Source organism: Geotrypetes seraphini, chromosome 9, assembly GCF_902459505.1.
Source record: "Geotrypetes seraphini chromosome 9, aGeoSer1.1, whole genome shotgun sequence".
Classification (NCBI taxonomy): Eukaryota; Metazoa; Chordata; class Amphibia; order Gymnophiona; family Dermophiidae; genus Geotrypetes; species Geotrypetes seraphini.
Window position 1 is genome coordinate 149,700,458 of NC_047092.1, and position 19,933 is coordinate 149,720,390.

Below are 19,933 nucleotides of genomic sequence, written 5' to 3' on the forward strand. Positions count from 1 at the left end.
CTTCCGAATCGTCGACCCTTTGTCAACTGTCGGCTTTCCCCTTCTTCTTAGTTTAAAGCCTGTTCTATTCCTCTCTTGACGTTGTTTGCTAGGAGTCTAGTTCCTGCTGCGCTCAGATATGATACGTGAAACTTGTTAACTTTGAGGTACCAGAGAAGCACTCACTTGACAAGCAAGTCAACAGACTTCCTGATTGACGTGAAAGGCAGAGACTACTTTCGGTAAGACAGAACCATGCGCAAGGAGAGCCCTGATTCTTTAAACTTAAAGAATGGTTGCTTACAGGACAGAGCTTGTAACTCTGAGACTCATCTTGCTGATGTAAATCGCTACCAGAAACACCGTCTTGCCTAAGATCTAGAAGAGAAGCCTCCCATAAGGGCTCATATGGAGCTCAACTGAGACCTTGTAATATGGTGTTAAGATCCCAAGAGAGGAAAGGGAGATATATCGGAGGGCATAAGCGAAGAGTCCCTTTAATGAACCTGGCAATATCTTCCCCCTCCCCCCGAGCTTTGAAACAGGAAAGGCCTGCTATATGCACTTTCAGTGATCTGACCAACAGACCCTTCTGAAGTCCCTCTTGTAAAAAGTCCAGGACTACTGAAATTGGAGCTCATAAAGGCTCTACATCAGTGGTTCTTAATCTTGTTGGAGGTACTGAACCCCACCAATTTCATATGCGTGTTCACCGAACCCTTCTTTATTCCCTTAGTTTTGCCGGAGCTAGACTAGAATTACTCAACTTGGCATTGCAAATCATGCAATTAGGACGCTGACTCCCATCACGTTCCGTTATACATGTGAATCCATATTGTACATATTTATCTGACCACTTTCATATTTTGCTCGATATAGTTAGTAAGGGATTAAAATATTAAGATAGGTATCACACGACGTACCATCACAACAGTTACAATTCGATTACTGTGCGCATCAAATCCCCTGCAGCACAGATAGGCCAAGCGATGTTGCGTGATCACCTGCAGCTAATTATGGACAAGCGGGGCATATCAACACGATCATAAGCACTTCAGTCACGTTCAATCATCTATCAGTTAAATCACAAATTTTGATCAGGAATTGATTGATGTATATAAGGCGTTAGTTACAGATTGATAGATCAAGAAACCGAGTACACGATCAGTCTTGATCAAAATCACTGAATAACTGATAGATGATTGAACGTGACCGAAGCGCTATATGAATCGGAGGTGTGTTTTGACCTCCGCCGAACCCGCAAGACTGACTCACCGAACCCCTGGGGTTCGGTCGAACCCAGGTTAAGAACCACTGCTCTACATCATCCATAGCACAACAGTGCTAAAAGTACTTCCAGACCTTGGCATAGGCTGTTACAGTCAAAGGCTTCTTAGCTCTGAGCAGAATTGAAATGACCATGCCTAAGAAACCCTTGTTCATCAGGACCACCTGCTCAAGAGCCATGCTATAAGCCCAAAGTGTTCTGGATTCTCAATAGGGATGGGTCCCTGAGTGATAAGATCAACCTGGACAGATAATCTGAGGCCTTCATCCCTCTGGAGGCAAACTAGGTCTGCATAACATGGTCTGCGGGGCCAACTGGGTGCCACAAGGACTCGCAATCCTGTGGATGACTCTCACCGTAGCATGGGCCTCAATGGAAACAGGTACAAGAGCCCTTTCTCAGGCCACGGCTGGAGTAACGTGTCCAACCCCATGCTTCCCAGCTGTAAAAACAATCTTTGGCTGTAAAAGCAATCTACTTTCATGTTTACAGCTGAGGCCATCAGATCAATCTGTGGATGCCCCCACCACTGAACTATAGAGTTGAACACCTGAGGGGAAGTGACCATTCCCCAGGTTGAGAGTCTGCTGACTGAGAAAGTCAGCCTGCATGTTTTTCACTTCCATTATATGAGTGGCCAAGAGGGCCTGCAAATGAGCTTCTGCCCACTGAAAGAGAAGTTGAGCTTCTAGGTGTAATGAGGCGCTTGTGGTGCCTTCTCGCCTGTTGACATAGACCACTGCTATCACATTTATTTATTTATTCAATTTTCTATATCGTTCTCCCAGGAGAGCTCAGAATGGTTTACATGAGTTTATTCAGGTACTCAAACATTATTCCCTGTCTGTCCCAGCAGGCTTACAATCTATCTAATGCACCTGGGGCAATGGAGGAATTAAGTGACTTGTCTAGAATCACAAGGAGCAGCGTGGGTTTGAACCCACAACCCCAGGGTGCTGAGGCTGTAGCTTTAACCACTGCGCCACACTCTCCCCCTGTCTGAGAGGAAAAAGAAGACTCTGACTGTCTTGCTTTTCAGAGACTTCTTCAGTGCCTGAAATGCTAGTTGAACAGTTCTGTGTTCTAGATGATTTATGGACCACTTTTGCTGAGCCAGTGTCCAATGACACTGAACTGGGTGTCCACTGCAATGCTCCCACCCCCAAACTGTAAAGGCTAACATTGGCTGTTAGAATCTCCTAGGAGAAAATCCAGAGAGGCATGCCCCTCAAGAGGGCAGATGGCTGCAACCACCACCGCAGACTGCTCTTTGCTTCCGGTACTCAGGGAAGGGGTTGAAGTGAGTTCATCTGAGGAGACCATCAAGAGGAGAGAATCTTGGAGGTGCCTCATGTGTGCTCTTGCCCAAAGGACCACCTCTATGGCTGCCGCCATCAACCCCCAGGACCTGCAGATAATGCCACGCCATGGGAGTCGGACTCTAGCAGGTCCAAAATTTATTTTCTGAGCTTCAGTCTGTGTGGTTCTAGAATAAAGACCTGGCCCAAGGCCATGTCGAATAAAACTCCCAGGTATTCCAGGTACTGAGTCAGCTCCAGTTGGGTCTTCTTGAAATTGACAACCATCCCAAGTCCTAGAGGAGTTGGACTACTCAAAACTGAATCCATGAATCCCAGCCTTGTGGAAGTGTGCTGCTACCACCACAATCACCTTGGTAAAAGTGTGAGGTGCTTTCGTGAGGCTGAAGGGGAGCGTCAAGAACTGGAAATGCTGCTCCAGCACATGAAGCTGCAAGTACCTCCTGTGACCTGGAAAAATGGGAATGTGGAGATAGGCCTCTGTCAAATTAAGGGAATCAAGAAACTCCCCCGGCGCCACTGCTTCTATGATCGACCGGTCTTCATGCAGAAATGTAGCACTCCCAGTGGAGCATTGACCAATTTGAAGTTCAGAATGGGCCTCCAGTCATCTGAGCCTTTCTTTGGTATGATGAAGTATATGGAGTATCTGCCCAAACTTGATTCTTCATCCAGTACCAATTCTATAGCATGAAGATCCAGTAGTCTTTGTACTGTTGTCTGGATTCCGAGGGCTCTCTGGCTGGCTGGCCAGCCGGAGAATCTACAAAGAGACCTAGAAAGGGGGCATAAAACTTGATTCTGTCATCTTCACAAACAACTTCCAGGACCCAATGTTTGCACCTGAGCCCAGACTAACCAAAAGGCTGACAGCCTGCCCCATACCTGCATAGGCTTGGCCTCTGTTCTGGCTTCAGTGCACTTTCTTGGAGGTTGGGGAGGGATGAGAGCCAGAGGTTTGCTGTCTCCTACCCCCATTGAACCTCTGCTCTGACCCCTGAAAGGGCCTCTGTGTTGCTTAGCTTCCTGCATAAGGACGGAATTTTGAAAGCCTCAAAAATTCTCATATTCCATACCCTGAATCATACGGGATTTGCTGTCCGGCAAGACCTTAGTGTGATGCTCCATAATGTTGGCCATCAGGTCATCCAGACCCTTACCAAATAGCGTCTACCCTTGAAAGGGAATCCTACTCTTTTGCCCATTGTCTGATCCAGAGAATCTGTCGGACAGAGATAGCATAGGCTGACACTTTGCTCATAATATCATGCAGAGCATCCCTATATAATCCACCCCATATAGGAGCATTTGGGGATCTTTGTCGTCCTCCAAGGCCAGGACTCGAGACAGCTGCTGCCTTAATCTCTAGGGCCAGAGTTTCAAATTGCTGCTCGAGGACCACATCCATTTTACAGTGCTGAGTATCCTTTAACATTACACCTCCTTCACAAGCAAAGGAGGTTCGCTTAGCGATCTGTGCTACTAGCGAATCCACCTTTGGCTGCTGGAAGAGTTGCTGGACATCCAGAGCTATCAGGTACAGCTTGGCCATAGTCTTAGCCAATCAGAGGGACCCTTCTGGTGACTCCCAGTGGTCGTGTCTAACTTTGTGAAGTCTAGATGCGAGGGAAAGAATGCGGACGGAGCAACTGAGCCATACATATTTAATAACTGTGACAAGGGGGCTGGAGGAACTTACAGCTTCAATTCTCATAGCAAGGTAGAAATAATGCTTGAGAGTGCAGAGGCTTTGAACAATCAGTGCCACTACTGCTCCTTGCCCGCAGCTGTCATGCAGAGCAGACTGCAGAGAAACTGCATCCTGGAACAATGACGACTTGGAATTGAACTTTCCATCCTCCCAGTGTATGTCAGACTGAACCTACTGGTCCAGTTCTTTGTCCTCATCTGGTCAAGGTGCATGCTAAGGGGAGATACCCTGCGCCACCGCCTCCATCTCACTGAATGCACATGCTGAGGAACCTCAGGAGTTTAAATAGGCATTCCACATAAGACTCACAAAATCCAGGGTGAAGCCTTGTACTAGTTTGTCTCAAGGACCCAAGCAGGGACACTCTTGCTGGTCCTCCTGTGCTCAGCAGATACCACACGTCTGCTCTTGGACAATGTACCTTCATAGGACTCTGAAAAGGGTCTCTTCCTTTGTGAATGCTTCTCCAGCAGTTCCCCAGCCCTGGAGAACTTAGAGGCGGCTGATCCCAAAGCTCTTGCTCCTCCCACACACGCTCCGTCACATATGGGATATGGACACTCCTTGGCAGGCCATCCAGCGCAAACCTGGCATATGGGTAAGAAGGTCTGAGGGGTGCAACCCTGTTATTTTAAGTATAATCAAGGGATTTTGAGGCAGATTGAGGCTTTAGAAAAAAAGATGGTTTAAAATCCAAAATGGCTACTGACAGTAAAATTGTGCCAAAAATGGCCTATGGGGAATTCCCTGGAGTACAAAAAATGCCATGTGCCTGCCTGCTTCAGCTCAGGAATGCACTTGAAAGAAAAGGAGAAGAATTCTGCCTCACAGGTTTGTTGGACAAACTTGGTCTTTGGGCTGCCAGTCAGACCAAGGTTGGACAGAACCTCAACCACTAAGAAGACGACCACTATTAATCCCAGCCAAGCCAGAAAGAAGCCAGCCTGTGCTCAAGATCCTAATAAATTAGGGATATGAGCAGCTACACAGGGGACGACCCTTGAGCTAACAAAATACAAAAACAAGCTGGCTAGTTAGGAGTTCAAGGGTTGATTCTGCTAGCAGCAGGCTTCCGCAGTGCAAGTCTATGTCTTCTCCCCAGCAGAGGTCCCAACAAGTGGGAACCTCTGGGCACCGAGCCTCTGACTGAACACTTAGAAATACCCAAAAATAATAAAACCACAGAGCAGAGCAGAAGCACTTCTGAGCAACTTGCTTACAGAAAAAAAAATCTGAGGGGGCAGATGCAAAACCTTAGCATTCAGGACAAAACACATTGCACTAGAAACTCTATTAGCCAGTTAGTACATAGTAAGTGTAATGCAATAACTGACCAAAGCTTCCATGCCCACATTCCTCACAGATCACACCTGCTGACAGAAAAATTCAGTAACACATGGAAACAGGCAAAAGCAAACTACCACAAAACATCTTAATGGGTGACACAGTAGTCCATTTCCATGTGTTAACCATGTATTAAGTACATAACATCCTTTAGTGAAAGGCCCCCAAATGTTAGATTTCTCAGAAGGTGGAGCAAATTATACTAAGGAGTTTCCCAACTTCCCCCCAAAAATAACATATCAGTAAGTTTGTACCTCTTGGCTATTTTCAAAGGAAATATATCTCCTGCACTCCATCTCCCTGGAGTGGAACTAAAGGTTGGAAATATTTAGCTGGTTCACACACACTACCTTTCTTATTTTATGAAGTTTATTTTCTTTCCTTTTTCATGTAAATACATGTACGTAAGTGTATATATATATATATATATATATATATATGTATATATATATATATATATATATATATATATATATATATATATATATATATATATATATATATATTTATTTTTTTTTTTTTTTAAATTATTATTATTATTGTAAACTGCCTTGACATGTATGACATATTGGGCAGTATAGCCAGTTTTTAATAAACATCTTACTTGCCCCCTACTGTCCTTTGCATTGAATAACTGACCATGCCATGCTAAGTTCTGAAACTTGCCACACATCTCTGAATATAACTGTGAACAATGATAATTTAAATTAAATATTTGTATTAACATCAACATGTGTATACAAAATTATCAACAAAAATGTGAAGCAAACTTTTCTTTTATTTATATTCAGGTAAAAACAGTAACCTGATGAAGTAAATTATTGCAGATTTGAGGAATCAGCACATAAAACAGTTGGACAGAGCATTTTTATTTTAAACAGGTGCTTTATCTGTGTCAAAAGACAAAGGCTAATCTGTTTGTTCCAAGCTTGCAATGGGGGATGGGGAAAAAAAGCTACATAAGAAATTAAGCATGAAGTTAACCAATAACAAGAAAATATGTGTTTCAATAGGGAATGAATCTGTTGCTTTTCTTTGGAAAAAATCCCAAGAACAAGACACTCCCTTTACATCAGTCTGAAATGCTCTGGCCACAGAATAATAAATACTGGCCAGCCCAGTCTTTTGAAGTCTTCAACTGAATCAAAGAAAAATTCTTCCTGGCTTCTGAGGAGTTTGTTGCCTTGTAAGCACTGTGTAAACAGTTTATCAATCTCTTGTCAGGGCTGTAGACAATCCGTACTACTTTAAAACTAAAACTATAAGAAAATTTCTACCTACATAGAGAGGTTGAATTTATACCTTGACAATATATTTTCATTCAGTAAAATTTAAATTACATCTTAATTTGTGGGAAACCATGAGCTGTGAAAAGCCCATGCTAGCCAACTAATTGAGTGTCGCACACAAAACTAGATGAATTGCACATTAGACAATACAAGGAAAGGGAAATCAGAGACAAAAAACAGTACATGTAACTATGGATGAATTAAAATTTCCGAACACTTGTGATTTACTTTCTGTACTTATGTACAAAAGGTGTCTTTGGAGTGGAAAAAAAAGCAGATTAACTAGATGGAGACACACAGCCCAGTATTAAACTGCACAGCGACATTTATTGTTCCAGCCTGAAAAACATCCCTTTCTTTTTTTTTTTTTTCTATTTTTTTTCAAATTTCACACAGCAAAGCAAGTTAAAAACTTCACTCATCAAATAAATGATAATTTAAACAAGAACCTGCTAAAGAAAAAACTGTCACAACAACTTTTTAGGGCCTGATCATTATAAGTCCTTGGGGCCATTAATGTATATATCAACCAATTGTCCTTTTTAAATTCTTTTTTAATCTGCAAGCTGTTTTTCTACAACAAGAAGGCATGACACATTGCCTTGACTCAGGTGATACATTTAGAAAAGAAATCATGATTTTTTTTTCTTTGTAACAGGCAGACATTTCATTTTTTCATTGCGATCAGGAAAGATGGAATGATTGCTGCCCTTCTCTTGCAGCTATCAACAGTTTTTTACGCATTATTTCAATGCTTGAATAGTCCGGCAACTTGAGATAGTTCACACAAGTCATAACTGAGGGTAAGAAGTCATCTGGGTTTTCCGTAGACTCAAATGTCTTACGGACAATTGTCAATGGAGGATTCAAACTCCGGAAGCCTGATGGAGCACGAGGAATAGAAAAGCAAAAAGGAAAAAAGGTTCAGCTTACTTGATCTGTGAAATGACAGATTATTTATATACAGGAAAAAAAAATATTCTTCATGATCTTTTGCTAATATCGAGACCACAGTTCTAAAGCAATAGTTTAAAATAAGACTTGCACATTATTTAGATTTTTAAGTCTTTGTAAAAGGTTAATCAATCTGAACAAAAGGCACCTTACTTTAAGGAAACTGCCAGTTTGAGTATGGCTTCCCCGTGACGCTTTCTTCACAGTTACAACTGACAGGCTTTAGGGCATTTTACCTGTTCATGCAGTATGTTTCATCAGGGTAGAAAATGAATTAGCTAAGTCTAAACTTAATAGATGAACTTTTGATTACACAATCTTTCCCTGCAGCATGCTGCCTGTCTGAGGTTTCAGTGGCATACTGTCTTCTGACTACATTATGGCACTCCTGGGATCCGTTTTTCTTTCTGTTAGAAGGAAAAGGAGTGAGCCTACTAAGGAACAAAAAGATTCAGAACTAATTCTAAGCAGCACCAGCCACCAAGCTTACTAATCAACAAAACGTATGCTATCAGAGGTAAATCTAGCAGCCTTGATTACTGAAAAGATGACAATTCTCTATTCTGAAACACAAATAGACTCAAAACTAGTAGACTGAAATATATGCATTACCAATGAGTAGATGTAATAAAGTACTCAACCCACCTCCTACAGGCAGTCTGGGGCTACCAGTAACAAACTGGAGGAAGAGTCTTTGCTGCTCACTGTCGAAACAACTGAGTATCTCAAACAGGAATTTTACAGCTCGACTGGAAAAAAAAGTGTAAATTATTGCAAACTTTTTAACCTGTAAAAGCAACTCTGTGCATGCAGTAAATTCTTAGGCAATCACAAATTTATGTCTTAGTCATTTTATTCTGTTTATTTAAAGGTTCTCTGGAGCATAGTCACTTAGCAAATGCACAACAGTTTGGAAATTTTCAGCCACTGAGGTCAATACCTGTCATGTGTGTAGCCATGGTCTGGCCTGCAGCACTCCATCAATGTCTTCACATCCCAAGTGTCTATTCTGCTACCACACAAGAGCTGATCCAACTATGTATTAAAATACAATTAGATTCAGATAAAATTAATACTTGCTACAAATTATTAATTTTTTTCTTTTAAAATCTTTATTCATTTTCAAATATTACAACAAGTGTATAATAGTCAAACAGAAAATCTTTAACTAATCACTTGACAATCTTACTTAAATTCCTTCAAACATATAAATATAAAAGAATCCCTACCCACCCATCCATATTAATAATAAACAATTATCAATTATCATCTTTCACATTCCCACCCCCCCTATATTTTATCTAATACTAAGGTGTTTAAGATGTCTGATCATTAGAATAATTAATCAATTATTAATTTTTAAAATATTTATATACCACTTATAACTTAAGTAGTTTACATTCAGGTACTCAATCATTTTTCCCTATCTATCCTGGTGGGCTCACACTTTTACCTTATGTACCTGGGACAATGGGGGATTAAGTGACTTGCCCAGGCTCACAATGCGCAGTGTGGGATTTGAACCTATAAACTCAGGGTGCTAAGGCTGTAGCTCTAACCACTGTACCACTGAAAAACCTACTGTATAAAGGAGGTACTATAAATTAGTGTTTGTCTAGAACAGTGTTTTTCAACCTTTTTTGGGCAAAGGCACACTTGTTTCATGAAAAAAATCACGAGGCACACCACCATTAGAAAATGTTAAAAAATTTAACTGTGTCTATATTGACTATATATAAAGTAATTCTCTTGAATAGGAATCAAATAAACACAAAGAAAGTATTTTATAATTACTTTATTATGAAATATTAAGTAAACAGAATAGTGAAAAATTATAAAATACTTTATTCAGTGCGAAACCTGGGCCTGTTTAGCTGAACACAAAGCTGATAATCTGGCTGGAATCGAAGAAAGACACACACGTAGCTCTTCGTCAACAGCTCTGTCTCTCTCTGTATTTGGTTTTTATAGCATACAAAAATAGACAAATATACCCTCCATCCTTTTTATTAAACCACAATAGCAGTTTTTAGCGCAGGGAGCTGCGCTGAATGCCCAGCGCTGCTCTTGACGCTCATAGGCTCCCTGCGCTAAAAACCACTATTGCGGTTTAGTAAAAGGTGACCATATTGTAAAATATAGACAGCAGATATAAATTCAGAACTGTGCATAGTAAGTGAAGGGAAGTTTTCATCTCTGGGAATTTACCCAGTTAACTATTAAGTTATTTGGGCAAATTCCTTTGAAAACTGTGGTAATACTGCCTCCACTTTGCTAAATTTAAAATAAAATCATTTTTCCTACCTTGTCTGGTGATTTCTGGTTGCACTTTCTTCTTCTGACTGTGCATCCAATCTTTCTTCCCTTCTATCAGCCTGTATGCTTTCTCTCCTCCACACCTCATTCCCTCCCCCAACTTTTTCTTCCTCTCTCCCTGACCTTTCTTTCTTTTTTTCTGTTTCTCTTCTTTCCTTCTGTTTCCCTGCCTGCCCCTTCTTTCTTTCTTTCTCCCTGCCGTTCCCCAAGCCACTGCCACTGCCATCGGGGAACAGGACCCACCAATGGATAACAGGCCCCAAAGCCGACGCCGACGCATGCTCTCCCTGACGTCAATTCTGCAATCGGAGAGGAAGTTCCGCCCAGCCAGGCAGCGATTGGCTGGCCCGAACTTCCTCTCCGACTGCAGAATTGACGTCGGGGAGAAGAAGACTTATCGGCTCGATAGATTAGATCGCCAAGACAAAGTGAGTCCTGGGTGATCGACTCACTTTGCCTTGGCGAGCTACTGGCGCCCCTGCCTCGGGCCCCCTGTCAGCTCCGGGCCCCTGAATGCAGGACTGGTAGTACTGCCCTGATGGCGGCACACCAGGCAACATCTCGCGGCACACTAGTGTGCCGCGGAATAGCGGTTGAAAAACACTGGTCTAGAACAGTGTTTCTCAAGTCAATCATGGAGTACTCTCTTGCCAGTCAGGTTTTCAGGATATACAAAATGAATATGCATGGAAAATATTTGATTTGCATACAGTGGAAACAATGTATACAAACTAATATTATGCCTATTCATTGTGAATATCCTGAAAACCTGACTGGCAAGAGAGTACTCCAGGGTCGACTTGAGGAACACTGGTTTAGAACCACTGAAAATCTAGTTTCTGAAGCTTGAATTATTGTTAGCCAAATTGTGATTCAAGAAATGCTGGATTTAAAGTGATTTGTGATCACTTCCATATTTTTTTTCCATCTCTATGACTAACACTACGTACTAACATACATTCACAACAGTTATGTACAAACCTCCTCAGGGTAGAAATACTGAAGATGACCAAGAGGGAACACAGATTCAAAGCCATCTCTGAAAGAGTCAAACTGTCTTGAAACACCTTCATTCAGTGCCCAATATATGACCAGCTGGGGGGAAAAAAAGCCAAACGTAAAAGGATGTCTATTATATCTCAAAAAATGTATAGAGGAGGGGCATTGTGTTGAATTCTTCCAGGAAACTAGGTCCAGGGATCTGACTTATTCACTTGTAAAGCACCCATGTCTGAGAAACTCCCTAACCCCCTACTTGTCCCATTATCTGTTTGATTAGATTGTAAGCTCTAAAGAGCAGGGATTGTTTCTTGAATATTTTAATGTACAGTACTATGTACATCTAGCAGCACTCTAGAATTTATAAATAGTAATAGTAATGATCAAGCATATTTTGCCCAACCAAAAGAAATGAGACCTTATTAAAATAATTAATTACACCCACATTATAACCAATTATTACAGCCCCATCAGACTAAAGGAATACAGAAATACAGAGTTTAAAAAAAAAAAGTCAGACAAAAACAGACAGGATTCAAATTATAGAAAAGAACAGGTTTTTACTACAATAAAATATATGTACTGTAAATTTGCTTAGAAATATTTAAAATTATTCCAATCCTACAAAATTATCAACAGGTCAATTCAGAACCCTTTTTTAAGGCAAATTTAAGTCCCATACATTGGACACAATGAATGTGCAGGCAATGGAGGATTAATGGTCACAGTAATCTGCCATGTCTAAGTGGATTTCAGCACTGTGCTAATGCACACTTTTTTCTTTTTTAATTGTTTTGATTCAGAGGAGGCAAAGCCTAGGATACTAATCATGGAGGACCACTATGCTGCACATTTTGGGATATGAACAAGGGGTAATACTTGAAACAGTTTCCAAGAATGAGTGATAGAGACGTATATTGAAGTAAATAAATCACTCAATGATAATTTTTATAAATGAGCTGTGCTGATGGTATAGATGAGTCTACAAATTTTTATGCTCAGAATCATGGAGGGGGGTGCTGGGGATAAACCCCGGGACCAACCACCTCACTGCACATTTTGGGATGGCAGAATTATTTTGGACTAATCTTCCTTAGGGTGGGAGGACTTACTTTTCAGTTGGGGAGGGTGGGGATGGGGCTTTGTATTATAAATCAGAATGTTTATTATCTCCAGGTAATGGTTTTCTGCAAACTCATTATTTTCTTGTTATACATAAAAACATAAGTATCGCCTCTGCCGAGTCAGACCATGGGTCCATCAGCGCCGCCCCCCAGGTCCATGACCTGTAAGTGATCTTTTACCTAAAACATTTTATTCCCTAATCATTTAATATCCTGTATAGTAACCCTCTATCTGTACCCTTCAATCCCCTTTTCCTTCAGGAAATTGTCCAATCCCATTTTGAAACCCAAAATCGTACTCTGTCCTACCACCTCCTCTGGAAGCGCTTTCCAGGTGTCCACCACCCTCTGAGTGAAGAAGAACTTCCTAGCATTTGTTCTGAATCTGTCTCCTTTCTCAATTTTTTTGAATGCCCTCTTGTTTTTGTTGCCCCCGCTAGTCTGAAGAATCTGTCCCTCTCTACCTTTCATGATCTTATAAGTTTCTATCATGTCCCCTCTAAGTCTCCGCTTTTCCAGGGAAAAGAGCCTCAGCTTCTCTAGCCTTTCAGCATATGAAAGGTTTTCCATGCCTTTTATCATACTTGTTGCTCTTCTCTGGACCCTCTCAAGTATCGCCATATCCTTCTTAAGGTACGGTGACCAGTATTGAACGCAGTACTCCAGATGCAGGCACACCATCGTCCGATACAGTGGCAGGATAACTTCCTTCGTTCTGGTAGTGATACCTTTTTTGATAATGCCCAACATTCTGTTCGCCTTCTTTGAGGCCTCTGCGCATTGTGCCGCTGGCTTCATTGTTTTATCCACCAAAACTCCCAAGTCCTTTTCTAGTTTGCCTTCCCCCAGTACCATCCCCCCCCATCGTGTAGTTATACATCGGGTTTCCTTTCCCTATGTGCAAGACTTTACATTTCTCTACACTGAAGCTCATCTGCCATTTTATTTGCCCACTCACTCAGTTTGTTCAGGTCCCTTTGTAGTTCTTTACATTCCTCAACAGTTCTAACCTTACTGGAGAGTTTTGTGTCGTCCGCGAATTTTATAACTTCGCACTTCGTCCCTGATTCCAGGTCATTAATGAATATGTTGAACAGCAGTGGTCCCAGCACTGACCCCTGCGGGACGCCACTCGTGATCCCTTTCCAGTCAGAGTAGTGTCCCTTTACTCCTACCCTTTGTTTCCTGTCTGCCAGCCAATTTCTGATCCATCTGTGCACGTCCCCTTCCACCCCGTGGTTCCACAGTTTCCTTAGTAGGCGCTCATGGGGTACCTTGTCGAAGGCTTTTTGGAAGTCCAGATACATGATGTCTGTGGGGTCACCTTTGTCCAATTGTTCGCTTATCCCCTCAAAGTGCAGTAGATTTGTTTGGCATGATCTTCCTTTACAGAAACCGTGCTGGCTTGTTCTCATCAGATTAATTTTTTTCTATATGCTCATTGATACTGTTCTTGATCAATGATTCGGCCATCTTCCCCGGAACTGTGGTTAAGCTCACTGGTTTGTAGTTCCCCGGGTCGCCTCTCAATCCTTTTATGAAGATAGGTGTAACATTCGCTATCCTCCAGTCCTCCTTTGACTTCTGCTCCAGAATTCAAGGTCTGAAACACTTATGACTGCCATTGATCTTTTCTTGCATAGATGTCACAGCAAGCAGTAAAAACATGTGGCTCAAAGAGATGATGGCGAGATAAAAACTTGGATGCAGTGGGAACAGCCTACTGTCATCCGGACTGTCCCAGCTTTGATCCTCCGAGGACGTCAGGGAGGAAAAGCGAGTCTGGAGGCATGGGAGAATTGCTCCACACCCTCACCCCACCCCCCCGACGCACTGACAAAGTGGCCTGCATCAGGAGTGGCCTACTGCCATCTGGCTGCCCCAGCTTCAATTCCCCGAGGTCATCAGGGAGCAGAAGCAAGTTGGGAGGTATGGAAGAATCATTCTGCCCCCCCAACACACCAGTGACACAGTGCATCACCACTTGGTGCATTGCCTAAGGCGCAAGCCAAAGGCACGCTTTTTTGCAGCCTGGAGAAATTTCCTTCATACCATTAATAAAGCTACCTACAGAGTCCACTATAAAAGAACAGACCTAAATCAGGTAAAGCGGCTCTCATTAAACACTGCAGATACAAAAGAAGTAACTACACAAAAAACTAACCTACCTCTCCACACACTGCAAAATAAACTGGACTACCCTCATCCCCCCTAGAGAGATATTACCATGTAATAAACTAACCATGTGAACACAAGCCTAATAAAACCAATCAGTAACCTTAACAAACCACCTAAACCAAATTACGATGATGAAATCATCATTCACTCAAATCTTTCTGCTCCTGTGCCTCCTAAGACTCTTAGAAGGGTCAGTCCACATCTACTACTAGCAGACCCATTTTCTTCTGGCACCTTGCCCAGCAAAGGCCAGGGCCCCAAAATCAATCTGCCAACCCGCAGGACAGCTATGCACCTGACCCGAACCCCATCCTCATTCTCTGGCTCAAACGTAGTTCCAACAGAAAACAGTTAAAACACTTTCGAAATCACACTAACCCAAGAAATATATCAAGCACACATCATTCACAAAAAAGACAAAATCCTTCACACCAGTCCCCTGCATATACATCAATGCAAGATCTATAGTAAACAAATTATTTCTACTTAAACTGATCTCATCCAACTACCTGGGCTAGCCTTCTTCACCGAAACCTGGCTAATAGAACCAAACTGTCCAGAATTACTCCACCTCTGTCCACCAGGATACATCATCATCCAAATTCCCAGGAATAACAAGCGAGGAAGTGGCATAGCCATTGTTTATAAGAACACCTTCAATATTATCCTGACTGACTCTACCACCCACTCTGAACTTGAATACATAACATGCAAGCTTGAAGACAAACCCAATCCCATCAGAAGCAGCATTGGCATACTACTAGTATACCGGCCCCCAAGCTCCTATTCAAGCACTAATATTAAACTACAAGAAATTATATTGAGCCTTGCCTGCCAATACACCACACTGCTTATACTCAAGAGATGTAAACATACCTCTTGAAACTACCAGCAACAATGCTGCTTATAACTTTAAAAAATTGCTAGAAAACAGCCATATCAACATCAAGCTATCGGGTCTAACATACAAAAAAGGTTACCTCCCTTGACCTTCTCGCGCATCCATACCCTCTTGCCTCCAAAACCAAAAGGGCCCCAGTTCCCTGGTCAGACTATTATCTCCTTACCTTCAACTGGGTTCTGAGTTTCAGCTTGTGAGACTGGAAGAAAAACATAGCCTTCTGCCATACTTATGAAGAGCCTCTAGTACTCCAGGGATTGGGTTGGTTACAGGTGACTCTTTTGGAAATGGATAATTCATCCCAGGTCTTGCAGGAGCTGGACAACTTGCATTACTGCCTTATTACCTTTGGTCTTGAATGGAGCCCTGATTAACCAATCATCCAAGTACAGGTGTATCTTGCGCAGGCATGTTAATGTTGCCACCATCACCTAAAGGTGTGAGTTGCTGTTGCCAAACCAAATGGGATTGCCAAGAATTGAAAATGCTTTTCTAACACATGGAACCTGAGAAATTTTCTGTGTTTCGGGAATATGTTAAGCAAGCCTCTGTCAAGTCCAATGAGGCTAGGAATTTCCCTGGCACCACTGAGACAATGATTGAGCACAGTGCCTCCAACCGGAGCCTGGGCATTTTTACTGCTGCATTGATAAACTTCAGATCCAAGATAAGTCTCCAGTTGTCTCAGTCTTTTTTTGGGCATGATAAAGTATATGGAGTATCTGCCTGAGCCTGATTATGCATCTGGCACAGACTCTAGGCTTGAATATCCAGAAACTGTGTTATTGTCGCTCGGACTTTTATCACTTTCTCTGGTCTTCCGGCTAAAGAATCCACAAAGATATCTCAGAAGATGAAAGAATTTGAGTTTCAGCCCTCTCGAATGTCTAGCACCCATTTGTCAGAACAAATCTTCGCCCAGATTTCCCTGAACTCTGAGTGTCTCCCCACTAATTAGGGTAGCTTGGGCTTTGGCATGACATCATTGGGACTTCTTAGGAGCAACTGCTGTGTGGGAATCTGATATTTGAACTCTCTGAACCTCTGTCTAGTTCTGTGAAATGATCTCCAAGCAGAGGAGCCTGCCAAAGATAACCACAAAAAGAACCATGACTTGACCCTCTGGGGCACATGGTCTGGTGTCTGGTAACATTAAGCCATTAGGATGATGATCTGCCACACTGGCCATAAGGTCATCCAACCCTTTGCCAAAGAGCATTTCCTCTTTGAAAAGAAGTCTGCTCCAGGAACTTTAGAAGAAGAATCACCCACCCATTGTCTGTCGCTTGAGGACTAAGTTAACTCTGTGAATCTGTGTATCCTTTAGAATTACTCCATCTTCACTAGGAAGTGATGTGTGCTTTGTAACCTGCACTACCAAGCGAGTCCACATTAGGTGGTACGAATAACTGCTAGAATTCAGGAGTCATTGGATATAACTTTGTCATGGCTCTATGGAGCCTCACAATACTCCATCAGCATCATGGTGATCTCTAGATGCAAAAGAAAAAATGTGGACTGAGTCTTAGAGCTGTGGAAGTCTGTGGCAGTTCCAAATTTAACTCTCTTAGAGATACTGTAATGACTTCCATTAAGTCCACCAGTTGAAACAGTCCGCACACCAAGGGGTTCCCTCCCTGGTCCAGGACTGCCACAGACTCTCAAGTTGGTAGAGCCTACTTGTGCCTTGGAATCCTCTAAACCTAAGGATTCACTTTGCAGGAACAAAGGAAAGTCATCCTTTTTCAACTAGACCCCTGGTTCCTGCAGAGTACCCTTCTGTGATGGACCAATGCTCTGTGAGGGAAAAACTCTCCTGAACAGTTACCGGCATACTACCTGGCTGTGCAGACGACCCTTTATATTACTTTAAACATCAAGCTTACAAAACCAGAGTCAAATACATGAACTGGCTCTCCTAAGGACCTCAGTGGGGACACTGCCTGTTTCTTTATGGGATTCGAGGCAACTGTGCATCTGCATTTTGCTGAAAGAGTTGCTATTTGAGGACTCTAGGAGGGATTTTTATCTCAACCTTTGAGCTTCCTGTAACCCCAGCAAAAAAGTCACATGATACTGGGTTAGAAAGGCCTAGTGAGTCCATATAAATTGATTTATTATTAAAATTGAGGTGTTTTGAAGCAAATACAGGCATTTGAAATAAAATCAGGAAATCCAAGATGGCCACCGTAGCAGCCATTTGGTGACAAAAACCAGCCTGGAGAACATAAGTTTCAAAAACTCAGGAAAGGTTTTTTTTTTTTGGGGGGTTGTAAATCTTTATTGACATTTCAAACTTTTATAATGTATACAATTGAAGAATCAGAAAAACTATATGAAAATACATTCTTATCATTACAATTATTATATTAAACAATTTTTCCTCCCCTTCTTATCCTAGTTAAACAATAATATTATATCTTATGCTATCAATATAATAAAAAAAATAATTTTACTCTTACAAATAAATATTCTACTCTCCCCCCACCCTGATTGTAAAGGATGTGTAAAGGAATCTAACGAAAACAAAAAGGAATCATAAATTAATTATAACGTAATAAAATTAGTTAATGGACCCCATACCTCATTAAAGGACTTGCTAATACCTAAACATTCTGCCATAATCTTTTCATATTTATATGTTGTACACCCAGTTGCCCACCAAAAATTGAAATTAATCCTATGGGGGACCTTATAGGAAGCCACAGACCCACTCAAAAGTCCAGTTGTTGAACCACTTCAAAGTCTCCTATAGAGAATAATAGACTGTACCCAACAGAATTGTCTGGTGCTATGCCCTGCATCAGCTCACACTGCAGCTGATGCAGATTTCTGCCTCAGACAAGCATATAGAACCTTTCATCCGCTTGTCACTTAAGGCTGCCTTTTAGACTAGATCCGAGAGCCTGAAACCCTCGACTTCACTAGCTCCTCAGGTGTCTTGTGGGGGGGGGGGAGGGGACGACAACACAGCTGGCACCCACTATAGCCCTCTGGACCAAAACAATGACACCCAGCCTGAGCTCGTGTCTGATAAACCATGGGTGAGCTGCGCTCCCACGGGAACTTAACCTGAGCTATCACAAGTAGTAGTGCAGGTCAGCTAGGTAGGTGCCCTCCGAAAGGGTTGCGCCTCCCCCACACCCCAATTACAGTACTCTGAACCAGACATCCTCAAAGTCTTGGATTAAAAAACTGAAAATAATATATCAGTTGCAGAGCAGAAGAAAAGACAACTTCTCAGCTTGTTTGCAAAAGGAAAAAACTGAGGAGATAGGGCATCACCCACTGACAAAAAGAGGTGGAGCTGAAAAGCTGTGGACGATTCCTTCTGCAAAACTCCAACCAGATAATAAAAAAACTGAAAATAATAAAGATCAAACTTTACAGAACAGACTAGAGAGCTGCACGGGAATGGGGATGACAGGAATCCCGCGGGTTCCCCATTCGGGTCGCGGGGATCCCATGGGGATGCCCCCTAGGGTCGCGGAGATCCCATGGGGACGCCCCCTAGGGTCGCGGAGATCCCGTGGGGTTGGATGCGAGGCTTGTCTTCTCCCTACCTGCCCTGCCGCAGTACACAGCCGATCGGAACAGAAGTCTTCCAATATGTCAGTGCTGACGTCGGAGGGAGGGCTTAAGCAAAGCCCTCCCTCCCTCCGACGTCAGTGCTGACATCGGGAAGACTTCTGTTCCAATTGGCTGTGTGCTGTGAACGACAGTGGCGTACCAAGGGGGGTAGGGGAAGGCGGTCTGCCCCGGGTGCAGCCATAAGGGGGGGGGTGCACAGCCAGCCAGGTCCCCTTACCTTTGTGGCGCTTCCTCCGACCGACAACAGGCCCGGTCCGACAAACCTCCCTGCTCTGTAGCCGCAAATCTAAATTACTTTCTTACAGCAGCTTCAATACTCCAGCTGCTGTAAGAAGGTAATTTAGGGCAGGGAGGTTTGTAGGACCGAGCCTGTTCTGTTGTCAGGCAGGCGGGGAAGCACAAAGATAAGGGGCAGGGAGGGAGAAAGGGAGGAAAGGTGGAGTAGAGAGGAAAAGATGCTTAAGGTAAAACTGAGGGGGGAGATGGACGCTGAAAGGACATGGGGAAGATGGACGCTGAAAGGACATGGGGAAGATGGACGCTGAAAGGACATGGGGAAGATGGACGCTGAAAGGACATGGGGAAGATGGACGCTGAAAGGACATGGGGAAGATGGACGCTGAAAGGACATGGGGAAGACGGACGCTGAAAGGACATGGGGAAGACGGACGCTGAAAGGACATGGGGAAGACGGGGGGAGAGAAGGACGCTGAAAGGACATGGGGAAGACAGAGGGAGGAGGAGGACACTGAAAGCACATGGGGAAGACAGAGGGGGGAGAAGGACACTGAAAGCACATGGGGAAGACAGAGGGGGGAGGACACTGAAAGCACATGGGGAAGACAGAGGGGGGAGAAGGACACTGAAAGCACATGGGGAAGACAGAGGGGGGAGAAGGACACTGAAAGCACATGTGGAAGACTTAGGGGGGAGAAGAACA

The 19,933-nt window shown here is 42.9% G+C and overlaps 1 protein-coding gene across 10 annotated transcripts in view; it reads right to left on the minus strand.

Moving 5' to 3' along the window:
• Nucleotides 1-6,401: 6,401 nt before the first annotated feature.
• Nucleotides 6,402-19,933, minus strand: part of TRIP12 (thyroid hormone receptor interactor 12) — a 448,602-nt gene continuing 435,070 nt past the window's right edge. For all 10 annotated transcript variants that reach the window (XM_033958326.1, XM_033958328.1, XM_033958334.1 and 7 more), the window contains exons 41-44: nt 11,182-11,295; nt 8,825-8,919; nt 8,530-8,633; nt 6,402-7,811 (exon numbers count right to left, since the gene is read on the minus strand). In XM_033958326.1, the coding sequence (XP_033814217.1) occupies nt 7,615-7,811; nt 8,530-8,633; nt 8,825-8,919; nt 11,182-11,295 (510 nt within the window). In that variant the 3' untranslated portion in view covers nt 6,402-7,614. The remainder of the gene's footprint in view (nt 7,812-8,529; nt 8,634-8,824; nt 8,920-11,181; nt 11,296-19,933) is intronic.